General features: G+C 50.9%; 7 protein-coding genes across 7 annotated transcripts; 4 read left to right on the forward strand and 3 right to left on the reverse strand.

Moving 5' to 3' along the window:
• BDW74DRAFT_22911 (putative C2H2 transcription factor) lies at positions 1-3,829 on the reverse strand. The gene is made up of 6 exons (XM_073732263.1): positions 3,620-3,829; positions 3,324-3,540; positions 1,683-3,255; positions 1,352-1,618; positions 1,152-1,296; positions 1-1,100 (listed from the first exon to the last, which is right to left on the reverse strand). Exons 1-6 carry the CDS (start codon positions 3,648-3,650, stop codon positions 196-198), a joined length of 3,138 nt encoding a protein of 1,045 aa, XP_073583590.1. The 5' UTR covers positions 3,651-3,829; the 3' UTR covers positions 1-195.
• A 329-nt stretch (positions 3,830-4,158) lies between these two features.
• Positions 4,159-6,248, forward strand: irs4. Its single transcript, XM_073732264.1, has one exon. It carries the CDS (start codon positions 4,270-4,272, stop codon positions 5,917-5,919), a length of 1,650 nt encoding a protein of 549 aa, XP_073583591.1. The 5' UTR covers positions 4,159-4,269; the 3' UTR covers positions 5,920-6,248.
• A 1-nt stretch (position 6,249) lies between these two features.
• On the forward strand, positions 6,250-9,883 carry BDW74DRAFT_22923 (DNA ligase (ATP) DNL4). The gene is made up of 7 exons (XM_073732265.1): positions 6,250-6,405; positions 6,483-8,593; positions 8,642-8,770; positions 8,824-8,956; positions 9,004-9,109; positions 9,159-9,582; positions 9,646-9,883. The coding sequence occupies exons 1-7, from the start codon at positions 6,350-6,352 to the stop codon at positions 9,669-9,671; spliced, it is 2,985 nt and encodes a 994-aa protein (XP_073583592.1). The 5' UTR covers positions 6,250-6,349; the 3' UTR covers positions 9,672-9,883.
• A 1,490-nt stretch (positions 9,884-11,373) lies between these two features.
• BDW74DRAFT_153663 (uncharacterized protein) lies at positions 11,374-13,569 on the reverse strand. Its single transcript, XM_073724558.1, has one exon. It carries the CDS (start codon positions 13,125-13,127, stop codon positions 11,664-11,666), a length of 1,464 nt encoding a protein of 487 aa, XP_073583593.1. The 5' UTR covers positions 13,128-13,569; the 3' UTR covers positions 11,374-11,663.
• Positions 13,570-14,682: 1,113 nt separating this feature from the next.
• Positions 14,683-18,478, forward strand: BDW74DRAFT_153666 (putative C6 transcription factor (NirA)). Its single transcript, XM_073724559.1, has 6 exons — positions 14,683-14,884; positions 15,035-15,381; positions 15,437-15,491; positions 15,541-16,477; positions 16,524-16,892; positions 16,945-18,478. Exons 2-6 carry the CDS (start codon positions 15,232-15,234, stop codon positions 18,110-18,112), a joined length of 2,679 nt encoding a protein of 892 aa, XP_073583594.1. The 5' UTR covers positions 14,683-14,884; positions 15,035-15,231; the 3' UTR covers positions 18,113-18,478.
• Positions 18,479-18,524: 46 nt separating this feature from the next.
• On the reverse strand, positions 18,525-20,451 carry BDW74DRAFT_22979 (serine/threonine-protein phosphatase). The gene is made up of 3 exons (XM_073732266.1): positions 20,336-20,451; positions 19,016-20,276; positions 18,525-18,954 (listed from the first exon to the last, which is right to left on the reverse strand). The coding sequence occupies exons 1-3, from the start codon at positions 20,350-20,352 to the stop codon at positions 18,952-18,954; spliced, it is 1,281 nt and encodes a 426-aa protein (XP_073583595.1). The 5' UTR covers positions 20,353-20,451; the 3' UTR covers positions 18,525-18,951.
• A 365-nt stretch (positions 20,452-20,816) lies between these two features.
• Positions 20,817-21,729, forward strand: BDW74DRAFT_153668 (uncharacterized protein). The gene is made up of 2 exons (XM_073724560.1): positions 20,817-20,913; positions 20,972-21,729. Exon 2 carries the CDS (start codon positions 21,045-21,047, stop codon positions 21,459-21,461), a length of 417 nt encoding a protein of 138 aa, XP_073583596.1. The 5' UTR covers positions 20,817-20,913; positions 20,972-21,044; the 3' UTR covers positions 21,462-21,729.
• The last annotated feature ends 85 nt before the right edge of the window (positions 21,730-21,814 follow it).

A 21,814-nucleotide genomic window follows, 5' to 3' on the forward strand; every position in this document is an offset into this window, starting at 1 on the left:
GAAACCCCAGATGATACAGTCATGGTATTGATATTTATCTAAAAGAATTAAAAGAATAGCCTCGGCCATCTATTGTTAGGGATATGGACATAATTGTGGTATACGCAAAAGAAAAGAACTAAAAGTACAGATGGGAGCTGAGAATAACTACCCTATAAGCTTCCAAATGTCCCGGACTCTTGAAGCCGGACGTCATCATACCAACTCAACGAGCCTCATCAGCGTCACCATAAACTCCTTCGCGATGGCCCAAGAATGCAGACTCGAAAGTGTTTCGCAGCCAGCTCGCAGTATCTGCTCAGGCCCATGCGGTGCGCAGATATCTCCTACATTAGTCAACATACCCTTCATCTTCTGCCCCTCGCGAACGAAAGATTGTACCAGTTCGTCAGAGCACGGCTGATCAAGGTTGATAACGCTGGGACCGGTGGACGAGTCGCGCTGAGCCGCCGTAAGCTCGGGAGATGCTTGCGTATAGCACAAGCCATACGCCCATAGAGTGAGGATTGCAAGGTAGGTGGCGATTGGCTCATGGAACGCGTTGGTGGAGAACTTGCGGACATGATACAGCACTGATCCGGCATGGATGACCGCTAAACGCGCTTTGTACTGATCGTGCTTGATCCAGCGCAGCACGTAATGCCACTCAATAACCTGCTGACGGTCCTCCCAATTGACCTTCTGCGTTGCTAAGAGGTTCACTAGAAGTCGAATTTCACGAAATGGCGCGAGGAGGATGATGCGAGCTGTATGGAGGTGCAGGATAGTGGGATGCTCATGGCCGTTTGCCTTGGCTATAGAGCCATTGGCAGTCCAATGGAGGATATCCAAGCAGTCACACGCGCTGTTCCGCCATTTTGAATACGACGGAATCCCCGGCAGCCAGACCGAGCCTGATGGTATCGCCAATTTTCGGGACTGCTTCTTTGCAGTCGGATTCCAGAATGAGAGTGGGCGGCGGAAATAGTCACCCACCTCCCACATCCGATGATATAGGGCATGGATGAGCAATATATGACTGAGTTCTCCGATCTCGGGGACAAGCCTCTTCTCGATGTATAGGATGAGCACAGCATCATACAGAGAGATCTTCTCCTGCTCTGGTTTGAGATTTTAGCTAAGAGGCTCCAAAGAGGTCCAAAGAAGCATACCTGAGATTTCCTCGCGAAGTCCTTTCCATATACGAGACGAAGTTGCGTGCCAGATCTTCTCATTGCATGGGAGGGGTGCTTGGCCATCTTCCAGGGAGAAGTAGGGCTTTGTATCAAATTCGTATGCCGTAGTACAATCTGCAAGCTGAGCAGGGTTTAGCACTGTAAGAGCTGGACAATGGGTGCTCAGTACCACATACCCAGATCAGATACCCGGTCCGTCTCCGAGCCTCTTCTTCAACCCATAGAGTCCATTCAAGTTCTGACGATGGTTGGTCCTTCGACGCATCTGAGTAATCTATGCGAGATAGAAGCCTCTCGCGGGTTGCAAGGTTGATGAGATCGCCAAAGGCGCCAAGTGCGGAAAGCTTGCCACTCTCATTGTTTCCATGGAGTCTGCCAATGCAATTTAAGAGCATTGCCTGGATGAACCATAGGGGCAGATGTTCAGATTGCCGTTTCTCTTTCTAGAGCAGAACTTTCAGTTAGTCATGAAGAGAAAGGGTGCAACAGATAGCCGTGCTTCCTTACCTCCACACAAAGGGTCCGACGAAGGAATTCGTGGAAAGCCGTGGCCGTCCCGTTTTGCTCGCAGTGATTCGCAGAGTGACTGCCTATTGCAGCTAGTGCTAGTGTCACTATCCAGTGGCATTTGTTTGGATTGAAGGTGGGTGTATGAATTATTGGATATAGGGGATGGGCGAAGCGGAAATAGTGGTGAAGAAACCCCGACAGCTCTTGTGCGTTCGGGAAGTTGTTCGTTTCAAACTTGGGGTATAAAATGTGCTCCGTATAGCATAACTGAGTGAACGCATCATGTATTTGGTCGTATGTCGATGATTCCAGGTTGCAATCGACTGCGGTATCAGATAAAGTGCTGGGTTGCACTTCATTAGGTGATGGGAACGTGAATCGCGGCTTTGCATTGGTGCTTTGAATCTTCAAAAAGATGTTAAGCGATTCCGAAGGCTGCATGGGCCACGATGACTGCTTGCGTCTATGCTTACTAGGTCGCTCAAGGGGTTCGTTGACGCTATGCTCGGCTGGACGCTTGGATGGCCCCGACTGCGAAGATTGCCGTAGCCCGCGAACAAAGTTACCTGGGCTTTCCACATCGCCAAGCGAGGTCGTTCCAGACGGTGTCGTTTGTGATATACTGCCTGAGAGTGATGACCCATGGGGTTCTGCATTGATAATGGGAGGCAACCATGTTGTCTGACTTAATGAATTATCAAACACACCTGATTGTAAAGGCGGTTGAAGAGACGCAGATGGTAGACCATGGTCAGAAGCCGAATCAAAGAACAAGTCACTAGAAAGCCAATTTATCGTAGGAGTCCCGGATTGCATCAGTAATGCCTGTGGAAAATTCATTTGTATATGTGGATTGTCTGAGCTGGGGTTTCCAGAAACAGTGGCACCGGATACAGATATTTCGGGTTGTCGACCGCCAAGAGGATAGCTGAGCCGCCTCTGCTCAATCGGCATAGTACTCTGAAGTTGAGTTGGGGGAGGCTGAGGGTAAACTTGTTCATTGATTCTGGAAAACGAAGGAAACGTGGGTGGCAGGGGCCCCGAGACAGCTGTAACGTCAGAGCGGGTGAGCGATGGGCTCGCTGCGAAATGCGAATCTTCCCCATTCTCCAACAGAGTTTGTGAGTGGACATGCAATTCAAGCCTCTCGATGCCGTCGGAAGATGATGGGGGAGGATTTTGAGATCTCGGTACGTGCAGCTGGAACTGGCTAACCTGATAGCCAGATGAGACAACAGGATCCCCACTGCTTCCGTTTTGGTGCGTTTCAAGGCCTTGCACGGAGAAGGTATGTGAAGAATGTCCAGAGAGCGGATCTTGTTCGTCATGCGATATGGTCTGCGCTGCGTCCTTTCGAAATTTGGCTTTAGAGCGTCTTTCGGTCGGATACTGGCATTCGAGAGACCTTGCTTCGCAGCGGGTGCATGGCATACCACCGCTGCAACGCACCCTTGCAAGCGCGCATTTGTAGCAAGCGCGAAAAGTCTTGACGGTGATTCTGTGCGTGCGATCTTTTGCTCCATCGGCGCCTATCGTGTGATGGCTCAACTCATGGCGATGGAGGGTGTCGCTAGACAATAGTCAGCTGTATAGTTGGCAGAGGCTGAGACAGCCGCGGTAGAATGAGCTAGGACGTACGTTCTGGAGAAGTGACGCCCGCATTGAGTACATTCAAACGGTTTCTCTTTGGTATGGCTGCGAAAATGACGCTTCAAGTGCTCAGGTCGCCTAAAAGTACTCTGGCAAACCGAGCACTTGGTTTGGCCGGTGGCAGACGAACCCTCGTCAAGTTCACGCTCATGGCTGACGCCTTCGCTTTTAGAGGTCGAATCAACCTCCTGGTTGTCTGGAGCCTCTATATTCGACTGTCATTCCATGTTCTCTCACGGACTGACCGAATGCGGGGGCAGCGGAGATGAAAGGGCGGGAAGTACCTTGGCCGGTATCGCTGTTTTCCTCGGTCATGGCGTCTCATGGGAAGGTCCAGCGCGCAACGCTCAGTCAATATCGACCACGAGTAGCATTGTAGCGCAGAGTGCTGAGGCAGGGAGACATGGGAAAGAGTCAGGAAATTCTGGCGCATTGCGAACGAGAAGAGTTTCGCTGAGGCAGGGCTAGTGGTGTGAAAGTGGGACGATCACACACGTCGACCTCTGAAGAAGGCGAGTCGATATTAAGCACGATTTAAGCTGGGGTAGAATGGGCGGGGAAACCGGGCTCAGGTCAGAAGCCCTGCCGGCATGGAGTGATCGAACATTCAAAATGGGTATAGATCCGGAGAGTTGCCTGGAACCGGAATCTTGCTGCTCGGTTAGATATTGAATAAAAATAGCAAGTTCGCGTATTAGACTCTGCGAACCGTTGTCAACCGTTGGAGGCTTGGAATACGCATCCGCATCGCGTGTCACAGTGCCTTTGTCTTGTCTGGGGTTCGGGGCCTGACAGGACTGGGAGCCTCATCGCTGCGATTGTCCCCGCTTCTCCTATTTTCTCACAATCCCCAACCACCCTCAGCTTAACAGAGTCATATTGATGCTCGACATCTACATCTCGACCATGGTTCAGACTTGAATTTGTCCCACGAATGGCCAAATCTCCAACACCTTCGCGAGTCGTGCCTCCGCGTAATGTGAACAACGGGACTCCATCGACCACGGCTTTACAGGGAGCTTTACTCGCCTTCAACCATGCAACGCCTCCGAAATCCCACTCTCCGATGATGTTGGCAGATCGCTCGCCAGTATCGCTCCTCGACTCCGATCCCGACCCTTTACCGGAGCTCCCGGAGCTTGGCTCTATCAAAGACAAAATTCAATTATTCAGTGCGAACTCAAGCGCGACCGCACCAAGCGAAAGGCCCCGGAGTGCTCGTGAAAATGTACCGGATATTACTCGCCAGAAAACGCCGCAACTGCTGGCAGCAGAGATCGCCGCAGGAAGCATACATGGCCCGAATGGCAAGACTACGAGTGACGACGTGCAAAGAGCCCGACTGCAACGAAATGGGGTGACACCGAGTCGGGACCTACCATCGCCAGTACCTGTTCGAAAGCCGTTGATAAATCCGCGATTCCTAGAACCATACCAGGACGATACCCGAGAGCCTTCACCTCCGAAATCATATTTTGATCAGAGGCCGACCTCTTCCGGATCTTTGACCTCTCCGCGACCACCGATAACGAAGCCGCGCCCCGTTCCACCTCCTATCCCGCGAAAACCATCCCCTGCTATTAGCGAACCGATTTCGAAATCAGTCGACCGTCGCTTTGATAGCCGACCGCGGTACGATGAATCTCGAAAACCCCTTTTACCCCTTCGCTCGAAAGCCTCCGCGGCCACATTGTCTGAGGGCCGGGCCCCAGCACTTCCACCGCGAAGAGCCGCAACTGCGCAAGATGTATACGAGAGTCCAATTATTCCGAGGCGCTCCAAATCCCCAGCATTACCCATAGCTCCGAATACTGTGCCCTTATACAGCCACTCGCAGAACGCCAGTCGCACAAGCATGCTCACTGAGATGAGTAGAGACGCGCCCTCGGATGCAGTCGCAGCTTCATCGTTAGCGTCAAACCGGGCACTACAGACAAGAAAATCACCACCACCTCCCCCTCCAACGCGCAGACGAAGATCTCGATCTCGATCCCTTTTGCACATTCAACATCAGCATAAGAAGGACCGCACGCCTAATCCTAGCCCTGGGGGTCTGCGAGAGACCCTTCGAACGCAAGCCAAATCAGATGATGAAGGTGATCAGCGCCGCTGTCAGCACAAGAACCACATAATCAACAAGCACCCACATAAACACAACGAAGGGGACCGCAAGAGATGGAGAAGCGAGCTTATTGAGAAAGAGCGTAAGAGATATGAGGGTGTATGGGCGGCCAACAAGGGGTTGCTCTTACACCCCGACCAAATATTAGACCAAAATTTGCCTCAGGAAAAGATCCCGCCAGGCATGTATCCTCCGGCCGCTACGGATATGGTTGTGAACCTTGTGGTTCGAGATATCTGGTCGAGAAGCCGCCTCCCTGCTCACGTTCTTGAGCGAATCTGGGACCTCGTGGATGGCCAGAAGAACGGCATGCTTACTCGTTCCGAGTTTGTCGTGGGTATGTGGTTGATTGACCAGCAACTAAGAGGACACAAGCTTCCGGCTGTTGTTCCTGAAAGCGTATGGGCTAGCGTTCGACGAGTTCCTGGCATCTCGCTTGAATCGCACTATACCAAACATTAGCTTAATATACAACGATAGCCGATAAATAAGGACGATGTACAAACAATCCTCTACTGCTAGCAAGATATGAGTAAGACGCGGTTGATTATGGCCGACAGAAGCGAGGACGGCTGGACCTGTCTCTATGTTGAGGTCGCTCTTTCATCATAAAATGGTTGACAGACAGAACTGTATCCTCCAGCGGGATGATCAATAGCGACCTGCCGGTGTCTCCGGTATGATGGCCTCGTAGAATCCGTTCCTGACGATGATGTCACATGCCTTTTATCGATAAGAGCTGTTGGAGCCTAGAACGCTGCCTGGAGCTCTCCGTCTTCGAGCTCACTTGAGAAGCTGTGGGGATGCGATTCAAATTCGCAGCCCGCCCAGCAAACGTCTTGAACTTGCTCAGGGTCTGGATTAGACTTCAATATAGACCCAGCGCGTCACAATGAACTCAGACGTGAAGATGCACGATGCGGGAGAAGAGTCTGACCTCGACGAAAAGTAAGAACCGGTGATTTGTTCCCCCACACTGCTCACTCTCTATTAATTATCAAGCTAAAATTCTGCTTTGAATACAGGTATCCCAATCGCCCTCAGAACAGATCTCCTACCTTACCCTTCCATGACCTCTTCCAAACGCTCTTCTACCCTCTCAGTGAGATCAAGAAAAAGCCCGCCGGACGACCAGGAAACCGGAGAAAGGCCGGGCCCCACGGCCAGTCGGCAGCGAATCTCAACCCCTTTGAGAAACGGCGCGATGTAATAGATCGATTTATCTCGAGATGGAGGAAAGAGGTGGGCGATGACATATATCCAGCGTTTCGCTTAATCCTCCCAGACAAGGATCGAGACCGGGCAATGTATGGGATGAAGGAGAAGATAATCGGGAAAATGCTTGTCAAGATCCTGAAGATTGACAAGAACTCGGAGGATGGATTCAATCTCTTGAACTGGAAGCTCCCTGGTCAAGCGGCTACGACGAGTATGGCGGGCGACTTTGCGGGAAGATGTTACGATGTTCTTTCAAAACGGCCGATGCGCACGGAAGTCGGAGATATGCTGATAGAGGAGGTCAATGAGAGACTGGACCAGCTATCGATCGCATCCAAAGAGGAGCAACAGCTGCCCATTCTTGCGGAGTTCTACCGGCGCATGAACCCTGAGGAACTCATGTGGTTGATCCGAATCATTCTTCGACAGATGAAGGTTGGAGCTACAGAGCGGACCTTCTTCGATGTCTGGCATCCTGATGCAGAGAATCTGTATAGTATCTCAAGTAGTCTCCGTCGGGTCTGCTGGGAGCTACACGATCCCAATATCCGGCTTGATGCGGAGGACCGAGGTGTCTCGTTAATGCAATGTTTCCAGCCGCAGCTCGCCCAGTTCCAAATGCAGTCGTTGGATCGCATGATTGGTCGCATGAGGGCTACTGAGGATGACCCTGTTTTCTGGATTGAAGAGAAGCTTGATGGAGAGCGGATGCAGTTGCATATGATATCGGACTTCTCAGCCTCAGGTGGTAGAAGATTCCGATTCTGGTCACGAAAGGCCAAGGACTATACATATCTCTACGGAAACGGTGTGCATGACGAGGCTGGGTCATTGACTCGCCACCTTGAAGGTGCATTCGCAGACGGGGTCGATAACCTGATATTAGATGGCGAGATGATTACCTGGAATGCTGAACAGGATGCCCCTGAGCTTTTCGGCACACTCAAAACAGCTGCTTTATCCGAGCAGAGGAATCCGTTTCAGCAGGGCATCCATCCGCTACTCCGCATTTTTGACATTCTCTATCTCAACGGCCGAGATCTCACACGGTACACCCTTCGTGATCGTCGGAATGCTTTGCAGGCTGTGATTAAACCTGTACATCGCCGGTTCGAAGTACATTCTTATGAGGAGGCTACGTCTAAAGAAGAGGTCGAATCTACGCTCAGACGAGCGGTCGCCGAAGCTTCTGAAGGGTTAGTTCTGAAGAACCCCAGGTCACCATACCGTTTAAACGAAAGGCATGATGACTGGATGAAAGTGAAGCCCGAATACATGACCGAGTTTGGAGAGAATCTTGATCTAATCGTTATTGGAGGGTATTATGGATCAGGGCACCGAGGCGGCAACCTTTCGAGTTTCCTATGCGGTCTGAGAATTGATGAAGGACAATCTTCTCAAGGATCAAATCCAGCAAAGTGCTACTCTTTCTGCAAAGTTGGCGGTGGCTTCACAGCTGCCGATTATGCGAATATAAGACATCATACAGATGGCAAGTGGATAGAGTGGAATTCCAAGAAGCTTCCCACGACGTACATTGAACTTGCAGGTGGCGATTCTCAGTACGAAAAGCCAGATATGTGGATTAAACCCGAGAACTCAGTGGTTGTTTGCGTCAAAGCAGCCTCGGTCTCAGTCAGTGATCAGTTCCGTGTAGGGCTGACACTTCGGTTTCCCCGATTCAAAAGGCTACGTATGGATAAAGACTGGAAGAGTGCGCTGTCTCTGCAAGAATTCCTCGACCTCAAGTCAAAGGTGGAGCAGGAACACCATGAAAAAGAATTTAATGTTGAAAACTTCCGCAAAAAGCGCGTGAAGAAAACGACAAAGAAACCGCTTGCAATAGCGGGATATGACGAAGATGCTGAGGTTCAGTATGCTGGCCCGTCACGACGTATCTTCGATGGGCTCAACTTTTGTAGGTTGTTTCAACATTTAGTCCATGCAAAAATTGACCTTATTGCAGACATAATAACCGACTCGAACACTCCAAAGAAATCCAAGGCAGAGCTAGAGAGTCTGGTCAAAGCTAATGGAGGCAAACTCTTCCAGACCAGCAATGCTGCGCCTGATACGATTTGCATCGCAGACAGAAGTAAGGCTAGGCGGAGACTTTTAAGTCCATCGTGGTAACTAACTTATGGATAGGAACGGTGAAAGCTGCATCCTTGCAAAAGAGTGGCGATGTCGATATCATCCGGCCGTCGTGGATCCTTGACTGTATAAAGCAGAGCGAAATCGACGCTGGCCTTCCAGACTACCTTCTCCCTCTAGAGCCAAGGTATCATTATCCTCAATGAGTGAGTTGCAGTTACTGATAAGATTTAGGCATATGTTCTTCACTACGAAAGACAAGGAAGAAGTCGTTGCAGGCAGCCTAGACCAGTTCAACGATAGCTATGCCCGGAACATCACGGTTGAGGAACTGCAAACTGTGAGTGCTCTGCAACAAGAAAAGTGGGTTCTCCTTGCTAATCGTCAAGCTTCTGGATCAAATGGCAAATGAGAAGGACAATAGTCCCTGCAGTCCCGAAGCCATTGAGAGAGTCACCGAACACATCCGAGAGATGGGCGACTCTGGATGGACTATGCCTTGCGGTTGGCTATTCAAAGGGCTGACTCTCTACTTCGCTGAGAATAAGAACGATGTGGCTCTAGAAAGCCCTGAGTCAAAACAAGACCATCGAATCCATCTAGCCAGGAATACAGCCAGATTCGCAAGCGCAAACATTGCGAACTCGCTGAAGGACAAGACCATCACTCATATCGTGGTGGGCCCGGATACCACATCCGATGAGATCTCTAAGCTCCGTAAGACCATCTCAACGCGGCAGAAGCTTCCACATATTGTCAAGGTGGACTGGATCGAAGAGAGTTGGAATGAGAAGACTCTTTTGGACGAAGAACGTAAGTCATCTCTATAAATCAATGCAAGCAGGATGTCTAATGTTGTTCATTTTGTCGGTTTAGGGTTTGCACCGTCTGCCAGATCCTAACCAATTTTACATCTATTGCTGGGGCCATTTGAAATAAGGCAACGACTCGGACATAACTCCATCATATTATACGTTACTGTGTACATGTTTCAACAATCAGATACCCCTCCGCATTCCCAGGCCTGAGCGCCTAAGACCAACCCTACCTAGCATGAAATACATTTCTATCCACATGATTACAAATCTGGATAGAATACAACTATTCCATCTTCGTCCGCCAGGGATACCAACTAAACCGACTTCAGCAAAGATGTATGGATACCCCATTAGCCCAGAGTATCAATATCTCATTAGTAGCTCTACAACAGCTCATTGGACCACCCAAAACGTCAAGCAAGCTCAGACCCAGCGCACGAACCCTCCATTTACCCATCTAGCGACCCTGCCGAACAGAAAAGCAAGGACCAAAAGCAAAGAGGCAGGCTACCGGGCAACCTGCATCCTGCGCAACGTGCTCACCCGCATCCTCCATTGGGTAGAGATAAGGAGCTGTGATCGAGTGCCGCATCCAACCGCATGCTTACCAGGCACCCACGCACAATTACCTGCACTCGTCCTGTTCCGCTCTGTCCTATTATATCGTGGTGACACCTTCATATATCTTCCAAGGTTCTGGTGGTCTACCGTCCAGAGGGTTACATCGAGTCTATATGTACCCCCGACGCCGGTCCAGTAGTTAAGGCCAATATTGCGGCTTGGGCCGCCTGCTGTCCAGATCAGGGAAAATGTAAATAGGGCGATACTACCCTACTTGTTGGAATAGATTACACTAGTTGGCTCGGTGCACGTCACTGCGCATGATGGTTGTTGCTCTTATCGAGGGGTGGCTATTGGTTTGTTATGGGCCGAGGTTGGGCTAGTCGTGTGGGCGGGCGTGTGGTGCGGAGGGATAACGGCGCAACGGGGAACTTAGATTGCGAGCGCTGTTTGAATGATGGTTAAGTAGGTATATGTGCTTGCTCCATGTATCGATGCACAATTGTCGAGGGACGCTGATGGTGTTCAGCTGATGCTCTAGAAGCCTGGGGTAAAGAGCTTGTCTACTGTTGGAGCTCAACAGCCCTAAACCTATTCACAGACGGACCGAGACAATACGGATGCCTCTCCAACATCAACACCGCAAGCTCTATTAGTATGACCAGGTACCTAGTATAGCGACAGATCTGTCGCATACGCCCTCTCAATGGACTCATCCCTTCCAGACCAGATACGCACTGCGACCTAGCCGATAACTCTCCGACTCCTGTCCAACACTCGCTGCCCAAGTTGTGTTGTGACAATCAGTCTCATGACTCGGACCGCCCTGAATGCGCTGACAGTTAGGGCTTGCGGGTGATTTGCAGAGAGGCCCATATACTTCTCACCTTCTCACATATGGTTGGGCAGTGGACTCCCCCCCGGCCAAAATCAGATAAATTCGGCCTCCGAAGTGGAGAGCCTCTTGATTTATCGCAGAAATTAGAGGAACAGGTGTGCGGGGAGTTAGGCGTGAAGATTTGGAGACTAGATTAATGCCGATTCATGGGGTTGATTTTGTGCGACGGAGGAGCTGGAGGTGAGAGTAGAAGATTCAAGATGATCGAGGCTATCCTGAAGGCCCGTAGCATGGTTGGCGAGATTCTGCGTCAGAACAAAAAGTAGAGCAACGGAAGCCCGGCAGGCGTTCCTACAAAACTATAGTACGCAATGAAGAAAGTATCAGGTGAGGTGATTTAACTTGTATATGTCTTTCTATGTTCAGATGATGACTATGTAGTTGGAGGTGTAAAGTAAAGAGAAGAACAAATTGGAAATCTTATTGAACACCGAAACACCTTGACCCTGGCTCATGTATGTTGAAACACCGCAAATCATGCTACCCTATTTGCATGTAAAGACCATTGTAGTAGTAGCGCCTTGATGCCCGGATGCAGAATTGACCGAACCATTTGTAGACGCCCGGCGCTGTGCATAACGAAAGTAAATTTAAGTGACAAAAGAGATAGTGGTGAGTTAGAAGGACTCTATCGAGATGCCGACCCACCGAGCGGGTATCTCAACCTCGAGCTCGTCTTCCTCCTCGTAGTCGTAACCGTAAGGGACGAGGTTAGCTTGACTGCCTTTGCGAGGAGGTAACCAGACCTGGGCTCGTGTGGGGACGTCATCGCGGAGTTTGCCCCGGCGTCTCATGTTCATCTCCAGCACGACCATGCGGAGAAAGTCACTGTTCTCTCGAGGCTCTCGCTGGCGTGACATTGGCGGCAATTCAGGGTCAAATGGTGAAGACTGTCGACCACGGTTTTTGGAGCTGGCGACTTGGAAACGGCCTCTCCGGGATACACGGCTCCCCGAGCGATGATATGTTTGCATCGGGACTGAGATATGATGACGCAAGTCAGGCGATTCATGCGGTTGATCCTGAAAGCTGTACATTTCCGCAGGCGAGACCATGATCGGGTTGAAGTATCGGCGCAGAGCCGGGGACGGCGTGTCGCCCATTGGGGGCGGTCTCCGATCATCCGTCATCTCGGGAGTTATGGTAAACAATGAGCGGGTGAGGAAATCGTCGGGCTGAACCGATGGGGAGGCGAACGTTGAGACACTTTGCGCCGCGGATTTAAGAGCCCGTAGGGATGCCGTTAAATTTGACTTTAATGACCCCAGCCGTGGGAACGATCGCGAGGTAGCCAGCGGCTTAGACGGCGTGGAATCTAATAGCGACGACCGACTTGTGACGGTGAGCCCATCTTCAGAATCCGAGTCGGTGTCAAGAAGCGGGTGGTCTGTAGCACAGCTTTCACATTTTGGTGAACTCCGTCGCCGAACTTTCTCGGATGGGCTTCGTGGACTGGACGGAGTAAACGGTATGGAAAGACTAGACGGCGTTTCTACGTCGGTATCGAGAGACGGCACAGACTCCGCCGAGATAGAAGGAGCAGAGTATGAGAATGTACTGTCACAGTCACTGGAAACGAACGATTTGTCAACCTCTTCCGGAGGGCTGAGTAAGATGTCCAGTGGGGAGTTTCCGCTGCCGTATAATGAATGGTCATCAAGCCCGTCCAGGAGCAGCTTGCTGAACTCGTGCACATGATCTCCATGAGGTAATTTTCGAGACTCCCGGATGGTTCGATTCCGTCGAGACACCGGGATTGTAGTGGCTTCCAGGATGTTGGCGATGGCTGTTGGCAGTGGCCGGTCACCCAAAGTAGACGACGAGGACTGGCGAGTCATTCGGGATCGTTTCGGAGTCCTCGGGTCTTTTCTTGTGGACTGCGTCTGGGCTGCCATCGGCCGGTGACCCCGTTTCGGGGGAATAACAACGGGGTTGGTGTGCATGCTCTTCGGCTGGGGTTCCGGTGCTATTTCAAGCGCCGGCTCATCCTGCCGTAGACTCATATCGACCGGTGATTGCGAGACCACAAACCGTTTTGGAGAAGGCACGGAACTAAACAGGAAGCTCCTAGGGACCATCATGTTTACTTCTTGAGGCCGCGAAAGACGCTATCGAAGGGTTGTTTCAAGCCTGACGAGGCACTCTGGTCGAGGGTCTGCGCGAGATACATGGATGGAACGGGAGGAATGTTGGCGAAAGGTCCGGTATATGGACGTTTCTGGCTCTAGCGGAACTGATAGGAAAAAGGGAGAGGACGAGTTGCGGTGATGATAAATAGTTGTAGAGTGGTGTAGGTCCACCCGCGGACGGTGTGTTGGCACAACCTTAAGCGTGGAGGCCCGATGCGGAAGACCGCCCGGAACTGGACTCGGAAGGGACGCAGGCACGCGACTTGCAGGGCTGAAGTGTGACAGCCAACAGAAGAGCCTCGTAAACGGTCGAGGATGGATGGGTGACAGCCAGCCAGCAGGGGGGAGAAGGGGGGGAAGTAGAAGATAGAAAAAGAAACGAAGTGAGGCAGCTGGGGGAATGGGCGAGTCAACGGATAATCATGATCTCAATCCAGAATCATAATCACAAACGGAGCGATAAGGAAAAGATGCGGGTGTGACGGCATCCGCCGGGGGTCCACTGATCTGGGTCGTTATATTACCGTCTTCTGGGTACGGACTGGTATCTACGTTACAATTATTAAAGCCCTGCCAGATTCCGAGGGTGGCCACTGGCTGATAAGCAGCGGGTCTCTCTTTGAGTTGCCTAGTCCGTGGCCCTGACAGCTGACTATGACCGGACGATACAGGTCACTTGAGTATCCGTTTCACGATTCTGCAGGCGTTTGTTTTGTGGGCGCAAAGATGGAGAAAGGAGACCAAAGCAGCAAATGATCACAAAGCCACTTAATTTACTAGGAAACCGATCCCCACGCAAGAACATTCCATTTCTTCTTTTTCCAGCCCACCGGGCCACCGCTATTATCAAGCCAAAGTGTCTAACTGGATTGGGGCTAAAGCGTTGCCTGCATGCCCAACCTCCTCGTTGTTTGTGTGAGAGTCTGAGAGTCTGAGAGAACGGAATTGAGTGGGCGTTGGCTCTCGAGGCGTCGCTAGCCGCGGCTCTTCCAGGGGATGGCAATCTTGGCTAGGCATCCAGTCATCTGACCTGCTTTGTGAATCTCACATCGCACTACTGACTGAAAAAGCAAGCAAGCAGACAGCGTTTCAGGGGCCAACTGAATGGGAGAGGCTGCTCCGGAGACGGGATGGTCTTTCTGCTTTTAGACTCTCTCTACGGAGTAGGATTCTGTTCCAGAGGTCGGGAAATTTTCGGCTTTCTTTCCTCCGGTTAAACTCTGGGAAGATCTATAGCGGTGACTGAACTCTGGCTGAGGCTCAACTGAGCATGAACTTGAAGCTTATAGAGGTATCAGCAACCACTGCATGAAACAGAGTACTGCAAAAATAGATATAGATCGAAGAAAAGGTATCAAGTTTACCTTGTAGTTTGTAGAGCAACTGCCAACTACCGGCTGTCTCGTCATATCTTAGGCATTAGTCAGCCGCTTATCGGAACCCTCAATTCTTCAGCCAACCGCAGCGGCATGAGGCCCATCATGAGCCCACGACAACCCCAGCTTATCTTTGAGCTGAGGCTATCTTGCACCAGGGTCCAATAGTCTTGCTCGCTCCAAGTTTATCTTCAGCCTTTAAAACAAATCAGGCATTCGAGCAAATCCCAATCTGAACTCCGATTCCCTTTGCCCCTCCGCAACTGCCCGCCTCCACAAGTTGCGGGTCAAGAACCGCGGGGAGGTTATCACTCAACCCCTGCTAAGGAAGCTGTGAGTAGTATACAAGTCCAATTTTCTGTTGAAAGCATGCGCATCTGCGGCAGACCCTGGCGCTATGCTGTGCACCGCTACCATTATCCCGTTTCACCTACATGTACTACGCGCATATCTGATCTGACGCATCCGCTTATCGCATCCCAGGTCGGACCATTACCAGCTACTGATAACCGTTTCGATGGTGTGCGCGTTCTGTCGAGTCTCAGCTTCGCCCAGATACCCCTTCCTCTTTTCCCGTCGCTATTACCCCTAGGGAAACACGCCGTGCGCCCTCATCTGATAAGCATGCGCTCTCCTGGTTCAACACTGTCACCGAATATATCTCTCTGGTCTTGACTATCATGGGGGAAAAGCACAATTCGGAACCCACTTCCGACGACTCTCAAGCAAAGTCGTCCAAGGGCCAAGGGGCACCGGCAGACAATGCTCCGTCGTCGAAACGACGCTGTGTGAGCACAGCATGCATTGCTTGCCGCAGACGGAAATCCAAGGTAACAAGCGCCCGGCTGCTTGGTGAATGGGTTTCAGTTATCTAATATCTAAAAGTGCGATGGAAATTTGCCGAGTTGCGCCGCTTGCTCTTCCGTCTATCATACAACATGTATGGACCATATTCAACAATCGTGGTGGGGAGGCTAACATACCCCCAGGCGTTTATGACCCAAACTCCGATCACCGGCGAAAGGGAGTTTACAAGAAGGATACCGATACGTTGAGAACCAAGAACTCGACCCTTTTGACTCTGATACAGGCTCTACTTAATTATGAGGAAGAGGATGCCTTCGACCTGGTCCGCCAAATCCGGTCTTGTGATAATCTAGAGGACGTGGCGCAATCCCTTATAAACCAAGAGAAAAGGGCGTCGGGCCTCTCAAATGCTGCGGCATCTGAAGATGACAGTCTCACGCAGGCTGATCAGTTTGAGTCTGAATTAGCCGGAAAGATGAGCAACCTAGTTCTAGACGGATCTCGCAAATTCATTGGAGGGACATCAAACCTCATCTTCTTACCTCCGGGGTCTGAGCTTAATGAGTTCAGTCCTGGTCTGACCACTGGTGACCCTGCGGGTTCCGTCACTCAATGGACGACAGTGACCGATGATCAACAGCTCATTAGCCACCTTTTGACGATGTACTTCTCATGGCATTACCCGTTCTTCACTACTTTGTCCAAGGAACTCTTTTACCGCGACTACTCTCGCGGTGTTCCAAGCCAATATTGTTCCTCCCTGCTTGTTAACACAATGCTAGCTTTAGGGTGTCATTTCAGTTCCTGGCCCGGAGCTCGTGCGGATCCTGACAACTCCGCAACCGCCGGAGACCATTTTTTCAAGGAAGCTAAAAGGTTAATCCTTGACAATGATGAGCTTGTTAACTCCAAACTGTGCACCGTGCAAGCCCTGGCTCTCATGTCCGTACGAGAGGCCGGATGCGGTCGTGAAGGAAAAGGCTGGGTCTACAGCGGCATGAGTTTCCGCATGGCGTTCGACCTTGGCCTCAACCTTGAGTCCTCCGGTCTTCGTGATCTCAGCGACGAAGAAGTCGATGCGCGGCGGATAACTTTCTGGGGCTGTTTTCTTTTTGATAAGTATGGCGTCATGAGAACCTAATTTGAACGATGCTAATCATGCTAGATGTTGGTCCAATTATCTCGGCCGCCAGCCTCAGTTTACGACAGCCAACACAAGCGTCTCCGCGGTGGATATCCTACCTAGTGAGGAATCAACATTATGGTCCCCTTACACCGATACGGGGCCTAGTCGGGAATATGCACAGCCTTCACGAACAAGGGCAGTCGCAGACCAGATTTCCAAGCTGTGTAAGATCAGTGGAGATCTAGTGGTGTATTTCTATGATCTTGCTCCCAAAGACAAGTCAACGTCTAAGCAAGTGGAGCTGAAGAAGCTGAGCGAGATTCATACTCGTTTAGAAGCTTGGAAAAAAGGCCTACCGAAGGAACTCGAATCACGGGAAGGGCAGCTTCCCCAGGCGCTACTCATGCAGTCAGTTAACTAAAGTCAGAAGATCACAGCATCATATACTAACACATTGCAGCATGCTCTATCAACTCCTCCTAATCCACCTTTATCGCCCGTTTCTCAAGTACACAAAATCGACATCGCCACTCCCTCAACATGTCTCTCCGCGCAAGTTATGTACACAGGCTGCTGCTTCCATCTCGAAACTGCTTCGACTCTACAAACGCACATATGGGTTCAAGCAGATTTGCAATATCGCCGTTTATATTGCACACACAGCCTTGACCATTCACCTCCTCAATATACCCGAGAAGAATGCCCAGAGAGATGTCATACATGGTCTGAGACACCTCGAGGAAATGGGGGAGTTCTGGCTTTGTGCTCGGAGAACATTGCGAATCCTCGACATTTCCGCCAGCAAATGGCAGATACAGCTCCCCAGGGAAGCCGTCATTGTATTTGAACAAACACATACTCGATGGGGCTCGTGGGGTCCTTGGGACCAACCGGCGTCACCCTCCACCTCTACAGACTCACCACCAGCCGTCACTTCCCATCCTCTCATTGCTTCTACGGATATACCTCAACCTCAACCTATGAATCAAGTTACAGGCAGTCAGCCTGTCAATCCTCCTATGCACTCATCTCCCGTCGTCGCGGCCCCAGTGGGCTCTCAATATTCATCCACGCCTCCTGCCCCTGTCTCCGTCTCCGCGATGCGCGCTGCTCAGCGATCCTTTAGTGCTCAGCTCGCAAGAAACGAAGCTCAACAACCTGAGCCAACGTATCTACGACCAGTCACTACCAGCTACGGACCGGCAGCCTCGGGTCAGCTTCCGTCACCAGAGCAGTGGTACAGTCCAAACGAAGCACAAATGCGTGCTTTCACCGCTGCCCATAATATATCTGCGGCGGCCGCTCAATCCCCAATGGCCACCTTTGATACACCAGCAAACCTGGTCGAAGAAAGCCAGGACTGGTGGTCTCGTGACGTAAGTGCGTTACAACTCGGGGCTGATGACTGGACGCAAGGTTGGAACAATAGCATTCCCACCACATCGTCCGATTGGCGTTACGTGAACAATATCCCCAACATCCCATCTACATCAGCGCCAGATGCGAGTTATAAGCCTCCACGGCCGCCTCCTAACATGGCAAGGCCCAATCAAAACCAAACCGCTCCTGGCGACAATCTGAACAGCAATGGAAACAACATGATATTTCCCGGCAATTTCCCGCGATAGCAGGTCTATCATACCGCCGAATGGACAAGTTATTCTTATGGTTTTGGTTCTGGTTCTTTTTTGTGGATAGATCGGCATGCATGACTTTACGATGTGGACTTAGAATAAATATTCCCCGGCTGGCTTTTATACCTTTTGACTCATTTCTATATGTATCATTCTACCTTGATAGCACATACTTCTTGACTCGGCCCTGGTCGTTTTCGGTTCGAATTTCGGGCACTTGTGCTATATATTCTTTACCCACCACATACTTCATCCTGTTTATACTTTGTATATGTACCTGCGCTGATTCTGGTGCTTTATTGAGTTCAACCAGCCGAAATTATATATCTCAACAAATAGCAGCAACGACGTTAGATTGTATAAATGAGAAGATGCCGCTCATGAATAGTCTAAGGTGGATCTAGCAGGTAACAATTCCATGTCGCGAGAGTGACAGGGGTATAAGGACATCGATGGATGGTTCTGTGGCGTAGGAGATATCACTTGCTAACATAGATGGATCTCAATGATGAGGCGCAGAAACAAATAAGTTTAGATTCAATGCTAGCAAAAGTCTCATTCCATTCCCTAGAAACAAAGTAGTTGCAAAATGAAAAACCAGATAAATATCTAATGTCGTCATCAATTCAGCACGGCCCAATAAAGACCGAGGAAACTAGGTAGGTGGGAAGTAGGTGAAAAGGACAATGTTTAGATGGAGTAGATATGAGATGAAAGAGCCAGGGTGAGAGATAGGAAGAAGATGATGGATGATGGAGTATATATGTGAGGATGACGTGTATGTAAGAAGATGGCTCTGAGAGAGGGAGGAAGAAGAAGTAGTAGTGGTGGTATCACTATAAATCAAATGGTCAGCGCAAAATATAGATATCCACCTAGCAGAGGGGGGAAACTTACCAGGAAGTAATCAGCAACGGGCTTCTTTGCAGGCATACCCCTTGTATCCTGCGCAGCGGCTTCAAAGACGCGATATCTCCGCCCAGGGCTACGCAGGGCCGGTTTATTCATGTTACTGGATAAGATTCCATGACTCCGGTTATAGTCGCCGTTACTTCTGGTGACCGTGCCCCCATTAGTCGTGTCTTCGCCTAGCTCCAGGATAGCAGCGACATTCCCGCAACGATAGCAATAATTAGGCGCCGACCAGACGGTGACGATCCCGCCGTCGAACATTTCCTTGTAGCCCTCCATGACGAGCTGGTGGGCGCGCGCGATGAGGGAGAGGTCGTTCTTATAGTTGAATCCCTTGACGATATCGGCGCCGAAGAGGAAGCCTGCGCCGCGGGGGCTAAGGCCCCAGCCGTCGATCTCATCGGGGTCGGACCAGAGGAGGTCGCACATGGCGCCTTCGTGGGGGACTTCCTGCTTGCGATCGATGAGACGAATCTTATCGACTGTGTCAATGAGTGGGGATAAACCGCCGTGGACGCAGAGGACGGCGCCGGTTCGGCTGCTGTTGTTGCTGGCGCCTCCACTGCCGGATGCGCCTGTTCCTGGGGCGCCGGTTCGTATGGGTGTCTGGCTCTGCGTCCTAGACGGTGACGTGCTTCCGTTGTCTAGTGAGCTTCTTGGTCTTTGTTTATATGTGTTCATGATGACTTCTCCTCTGGAGTTTAGCACCTCGGTCTCGAGTTCGCCGTCTTCGGTAGACATGGTAGATTGTGTCGTGTCGTTGTAAGATGGTCCTGACGGCTCCAGATCTGAGCTAGCCCCAAGGACCAGAGCCCCAAGTGCTAGGTAGTCAAACACCTCGCAGCAATATCTCCAGACATTGGCACTTCCGTATTTGCGGATACACTCGTCATAAAAGCCATAGACTGTTGTAATCTGTCGGGATTCGTGGTTGCCGCGAATCAACGTGATCCGATCGGGATAGCGGACTTTGAGACAAAGAAGGAGCAGGAACGACTCTAATGAATAGAACCCACGGTCGACGAAATCTCCCATAAACAGGTAGTTGGTGTCAGGAACATCTCCGCCAACTCGGAACAGCTCCATCAGGTCGTGGAACTGTCCATGGATATCCCCGCATATCGTCACTGGTGCATCAACGCATACCACGTTCCCTTCTTCTATCAGGAGCTCTCGCGCCTTGTAGCAGAGTTCGCGGACTTGAGCCTCGGGGATTAAGCGACAGGCGCGGAGTTGGGCGATCGCCCTACATGGACGCAAACATTAGCTCGAGCCATCAATAAGGCGATGGCCGCAGAACGGTACCTATCAAGATCGCTCATAGTAACCTAGCGCAAGTGAGAGACCAAGTCTATGAGGATGGTTGGGCTTGAAAGAAGGCTTTCTGTGGGTCGTAAGGTCTGGATGAATGAGAGAGCGGCGGGGAGACCGAGACGGCGAGTTGGAGCTCCGGATTGGAAAGAATGGTCCACTACGAGTGTGGAAACGAGACGATCATTTTCTTCTCATTTGATGTTCTCTTCAAGTAGCCTCAGAGAGAGAAAGATGAGGTGAATGTAAAAGAGAGACCTGCAATGAGGCGTCGTACTCGTGGGGTCTGCTGATGCAGGGAGGTGATGCTTTGCGCGCTCTGGCAGTTCTCCGGGCAGAGTCGCGTTTCGCTGGGCGGAAGCCTGGCTGACCAATGACAGTGGCTGAAGATTAGATTAGATCTGATCGCCAAGCCCAGGCCGAGTTCTCTCTTCCACCGGCTCCAAGTGCGGCTTCATCCGGTCAGGCCCTGGAGCTATCGACCCCTCCGCAGTGCCATTGAACAGGCCATGTCTCTCTAGGGCATGAACTAGCTCAATTTCCATTCATATACACCTCTATCTACCTGGACTGTATGTTTCTACCCCAATCTCCTCGTGTAAGGTTGTCGTAACTGATCAGCCCACACAGTCAACCCATCCAATGCCGTGAACGTTCTCAACCTACCTCTCAAATAATCGATCGTTTCTCAGTTTTCATAAACATGCCGCCCCATCTCCATCCGCGATCACGGTCTACAACCGGTCTTTTCGCGGGCACTTTACTCGCGTCACTTGTGGTTGTCGGTATTCCACACGTCTTCCCTTGCCCGGCCCCGCGTACCACATTCGCCGACTCCGAGATGATCATCGGCCCCGACGGTCAACAAATACAGAGGGTGCGCAGACGGCGACGGAAGGATACCGAGATGTTAGCACAAGAAGGGAGCATGCTCCCGCCGAAACCCACAGCTGCTGCCGATGAAGAGATCGCAACGTTTCTGCAATTGGAGGAGGAAGCGAAGCAGTACACCAACGTTAGACATGAATGTCCAGTACCAAAACCTACTGGAGTCATTGGGAACCTGCTAGGTTTCCCGAAAGGGACAGACGCGCAAGGACCTCCGGGAGAGAATCGATGAGCGGATGGTGGGGGACAGCGGGGCTAATACCCGGGGACGCAATGTTACATTATGAAGAGCTGGAAGACTATACTACGTCCGGGACCCAAGTACAGTCTATTACGGACTCAATGGTGCCTACCAGAAGCGCACCTTGAACCATGAAGCGAATGGAGGTCCAAACGCGATATACCCTTGTACATTTACCGCCATATCCTGTTTTCATATGGTTGGATTTATGCTTAGAAAGATTCTATATGTAAAAAAATAGAATGATCATTACCAAGTATACATGATGACTCGAGCCTGCCTACTCAATAATTTCTCGAAAATCCCTGTTATGACAGCTTGAAACGTTGATACTAAGCCCAAAA

This window comes from Aspergillus multicolor, assembly GCF_047715735.1.
Source record: "Aspergillus multicolor strain CBS 133.54 unplaced genomic scaffold BDW74scaffold_13, whole genome shotgun sequence".
Classification (NCBI taxonomy): Eukaryota; Fungi; Ascomycota; class Eurotiomycetes; order Eurotiales; family Aspergillaceae; genus Aspergillus; species Aspergillus multicolor.

Bases quoted from the DNA above. Each gene is read 5' to 3' on its own strand.
- BDW74DRAFT_22911 (XM_073732263.1), bottom strand. From the start codon at position 3,650: ATGACCGAGGAAAACAGCGATACCGGCCAAG. The intron at 3,541-3,619 runs GTACTTCCCGCC...AGTCGAATATAG, and splicing joins AAACAGCGATACCGGCCAAG to AGGCTCCAGACAACCAGGAG. The intron at 3,256-3,323 runs GTACGTCCTAGC...ACTATTGTCTAG, and splicing joins GGGCGTCACTTCTCCAGAAC to CGACACCCTCCATCGCCATG.
- irs4 (XM_073732264.1), top strand. From the start codon at position 4,270: ATGGCCAAATCTCCAACACCTTCGCGAGTCGTGCCTCCGCGTAATGTG.
- BDW74DRAFT_22923 (XM_073732265.1), top strand. From the start codon at position 6,350: ATGAACTCAGACGTGAAGATGCACGATGCGGGAGAAGAGTCTGACCTC. The intron at 6,406-6,482 runs GTAAGAACCGGT...CTTTGAATACAG, and splicing joins GAGTCTGACCTCGACGAAAA to GTATCCCAATCGCCCTCAGA. The intron at 8,957-9,003 runs GTATCATTATCC...GATAAGATTTAG, and splicing joins CTTCTCCCTCTAGAGCCAAG to GCATATGTTCTTCACTACGA.
- BDW74DRAFT_153663 (XM_073724558.1), bottom strand. From the start codon at position 13,127: ATGATGGTCCCTAGGAGCTTCCTGTTTAGTTCCGTGCCTTCTCCAAAA.
- BDW74DRAFT_153666 (XM_073724559.1), top strand. From the start codon at position 15,232: ATGGGGGAAAAGCACAATTCGGAACCCACTTCCGACGACTCTCAAGCA. The intron at 16,478-16,523 runs GTATGGCGTCAT...TAATCATGCTAG, and splicing joins GGCTGTTTTCTTTTTGATAA to ATGTTGGTCCAATTATCTCG. The intron at 16,893-16,944 runs GTCAGTTAACTA...AACACATTGCAG, and splicing joins CCCCAGGCGCTACTCATGCA to CATGCTCTATCAACTCCTCC.
- BDW74DRAFT_153668 (XM_073724560.1), top strand. From the start codon at position 21,045: ATGCCGCCCCATCTCCATCCGCGATCACGGTCTACAACCGGTCTTTTC.